At 43.4% G+C, this 3,238-nt stretch overlaps 1 protein-coding gene across 6 annotated transcripts in view; it reads left to right on the top strand.

Annotated features, from left to right (window-relative positions):
- rasal2 (RAS protein activator like 2) overlaps window positions 1-1,651 on the top strand; it is a 34,786-nt gene extending 33,135 nt beyond the window's left edge. For all 6 annotated transcript variants that reach the window (XM_029132130.3, XM_029132129.3, XM_029132127.3 and 3 more), the window contains one exon: window positions 1,100-1,651. In XM_029132130.3, the coding sequence (XP_028987963.1) occupies window positions 1,100-1,267 (168 nt within the window). In that variant the 3' untranslated portion in view covers window positions 1,268-1,651. The remainder of the gene's footprint in view (window positions 1-1,099) is intronic.
- Window positions 1,652-3,238: the final 1,587 nt, after the last annotated feature.

Here is a 3,238-nt window from a genome sequence, read left to right as displayed (position 1 = left end):
TCACTATGAACAAAAATCTATGAATCTTGCTGTGTGTTTACATGGAGTTCAGCATTTATTTGTCGTTTTCTCTGTGGCAACAAATAAAGAGGTTTGAAGTAGTTCAGTAGCGTATTTTGCTGAGCTAAGATAACGAGACAGGAAAAAGGTAAAAACGTCATCTTTTCTGACTCACTGGTAGTTTGTTGGTGTGTTTTCGCTCTGAGCTCATTATATTTCTGTTTGGCTGCTGCCCCCCCCCCCACCACCACCACCTCCACCTCCTCTCCCCCACCAAAGCTCCCAGTTCACGCTCTTTCAAAATAAAATGCAGGTGTGGAGTTGGAGCAGACGTATTCAGGTGCTGATGACGTCGCTTTGTGAGCAGGTTGGGGTTCGACCTCCTGCTGACAAACTGCTCGGCCTCAGCTTCAGTGTCACATTTTATTTTATTTTCATTTAGTTTCTTGGGCTGTTTGTTTTGCGGCTGCTGCCTCAAACTTACTGCTGTTTTTGTATGGATGGTTTTTTTATTGCTGTCGGGTCAAAATGCCGAAAGATTCTCTGAAATATTTGCGCCTTAAGAGAGAAAGTTAATCAAAATTAAAAGTACACTTTAGATGAAGTTGTCATTTAATGGTTTTAGGATTCATTTTTGGCAGGTTACAAAATATGAAGGGACTGAATACAGGTGAAAATAGGTTCTGTAGTTCTGTTACCTCTACAGCCAGGCCCGTGGCACCAGGTGTGTCCTTAAGCAAGACGCTACATGCTAGCGCCCCCTGGTGCCACACCGTGGCTGCCCACTGATCCCCAGGACACGGGGCACATGCAGTTATGTCTCCACTGTGGGATCAATAGTGATGTTACCATTTAGCAGACGGCATAACTGTGATCCAGGTGGTGATAGATCAATAAATACTTGCATTGAATCACTTATGGGGTCAAAGGTCACGCTCATGTTGAAGAACAGTAGCTTGAGTCAGAAACCATCTGACCTTATCAGTCACTGCATAAAGGATGTGGTTTTAACCCGACAGCCAGCTGGACACAGACCCAAGTTCTCATTTCATACCTGTCTGACTTCCTGTCCCGCCCCTCTTCTCGTCTGTCCAATCAGGAGAAGCGGATCGGGTCTCTGGATGCAGCCAACTCACGGCTGATGGCGGCGCTAACGCAGGTGAAGGAGCGTTACAACACGTCCAACTTCCGCAACGGCCTCTCGCCCACCAACCCCACAAAGCTGTCCATCACTGAGAACGGGGAGTTCAAGAACAGCAGCTGCTGATTGGTGGAGCACCTGGCCCCGCCCACCTCACCTGGCTTCCCTGCAGAGAAAGAACATTCGAAATCTGAGCTGTAAATAGTGAAGGTTTGTTGTTGTACAGAGAGCAAGAGTTGCAGAAGCACAGAAGAGACAAACCAAAACCTAAATGTTTTCTAACCAAACTTTTATCATTTTTATTTGACTGACGTTTGTTGCCGAGGATGAAGTGCATTTATTATTTGGGGTTTTTAGTGTTTTCTTTTTTTTTAACTCGACATTGAATTGTTTGGAGTTTTAATTTATTCGTCCTCGTCCTGTTGCTGATCTACTGAACAGACCCTGGAGGATCAGGGTCTCACCTGTCTGCTGTTCCACATTAAGAAATAAAAGCTGCCTGAACCTAAACCTATGAAAGTGAGTCTCTGCTGCATAAATGTGAGACACTGGTGACATCCAGTGGTGACATTATTATTATTTCTGCTAATAGATTAGATTAAACTTTGTCATTACACAGGCATAAGGCAACTAAAATGCAGTTTGGGTCTAACAGAAGTCAGAAGTGCAGTGGGCAGCAAATAGATTTACTATGAACTGATATAATATGGTGTCTATTGTCTCTACTGTACATTATCCATGTAGATAATGTGCTAACTGTACGGTGAAGGGGAGCAATATGTAGAGAGCGTAAACAATCATCAGTTCAGAACATGTGGACATAGAGTATACGGTGCTAGGGTGCAAATGACAGAGTATATATAGAAAATGTCTATGAACAATGTTGGGTGCAAATGCCACAGATATGAATACTCCAGTGCAAACAACCAGACTAGCGTTTCTGATCTGACCAGTGGTGCAAATACCATGATTAGAGGGGTTTCTATTCAGGAGGGCTGTGAGTGAACGTGTAGGACACCTGGTTCCTCCTCAGTTCCAGAAGAAGAGGCGCTGGTGAGCATTCGCGACCAGGCTGGAGGTGTTGGAGAGAAACTACATAAAGTGATTTGTCCATTATGACATTATTGTATCAAACATCTATGAAATGAATTTAAAAGCAGAAGTAAACGTTAAACCATTGTCACCTCGCTGATCAGCAGTAGTACAAAATAAGGGCTGCACTGACCTTTGACCCTAGGTTCTAGCAGCTACTGAAATTCTTCCTTCACGTAAGAGTTTGAGAATATTTTTTACACAACAAATAAGATTTCTGACCTTCAGACCATCTCTAGACGGTACGTTTTATGCTTTGATTTGAAGGGGTGCTGGAGGTAACGGAGCGAAGCGACCGTCACCTTGTTGCGCAGGCGCGTGTTGTCACAATAGTAGTGATCTTCTAAGGATGAGAACAGCAATAGATCTTCACTCGGTTCTGATCTAAGGAACAAAGACTGTTTTTCAAGACGCGTTATGATCCAAGACTCAATGTCCAGTTATTTTCTCCACAGGTTTCAGATAGGAGCTGCATAAACAGACAGTACTTCAGTACTATCCTAGTTACTGGTGGTAGATCTATATTCATTTTACTATAAAGTGGTAAAAGTGCACATACTAGTATTGGCGTCACTTACTACACGTGGATCTGTCCAATTACATCACATATTTTGAAGCGAGGACAAACACTAGAGCAGCTTTTAGGAGTCACAAGTACAAGTCAAAGTAGTCAGAACATGAGTCACAGGTATTTATTTACCTGTGTTTCTGATCCACCATCGGAACTTCAGCCTCGTGCAGAACAAATCGCGAGTTTAAGTCTCTACAACACTAAAACAAACTGCGTTTGTGAGTTCGAGTCCCTGCTTTCACCAGTTTCTTGAAAGCTGATCATTATTTTTCTCGTGTGTTTGTCACGTGATCACGCGCTCAACAGCCTCATCAATACACCTGCGTCCAATTAACGATAAGCACAAGCATGAAACGTGAGAAATGACAGGAAAAACTCACCTGCTGCTGCTGCTGAACGGAACAAAATCTCAGAAGAAGAGAAACCACTTCCTG

Source organism: Betta splendens, chromosome 17 (genome assembly GCF_900634795.4).
Source record: "Betta splendens chromosome 17, fBetSpl5.4, whole genome shotgun sequence".
Lineage (NCBI taxonomy): Eukaryota > Metazoa > Chordata > Actinopteri > Anabantiformes > Osphronemidae > Betta > Betta splendens.
This window is presented reverse-complemented; position numbering and strand designations above follow the sequence as displayed.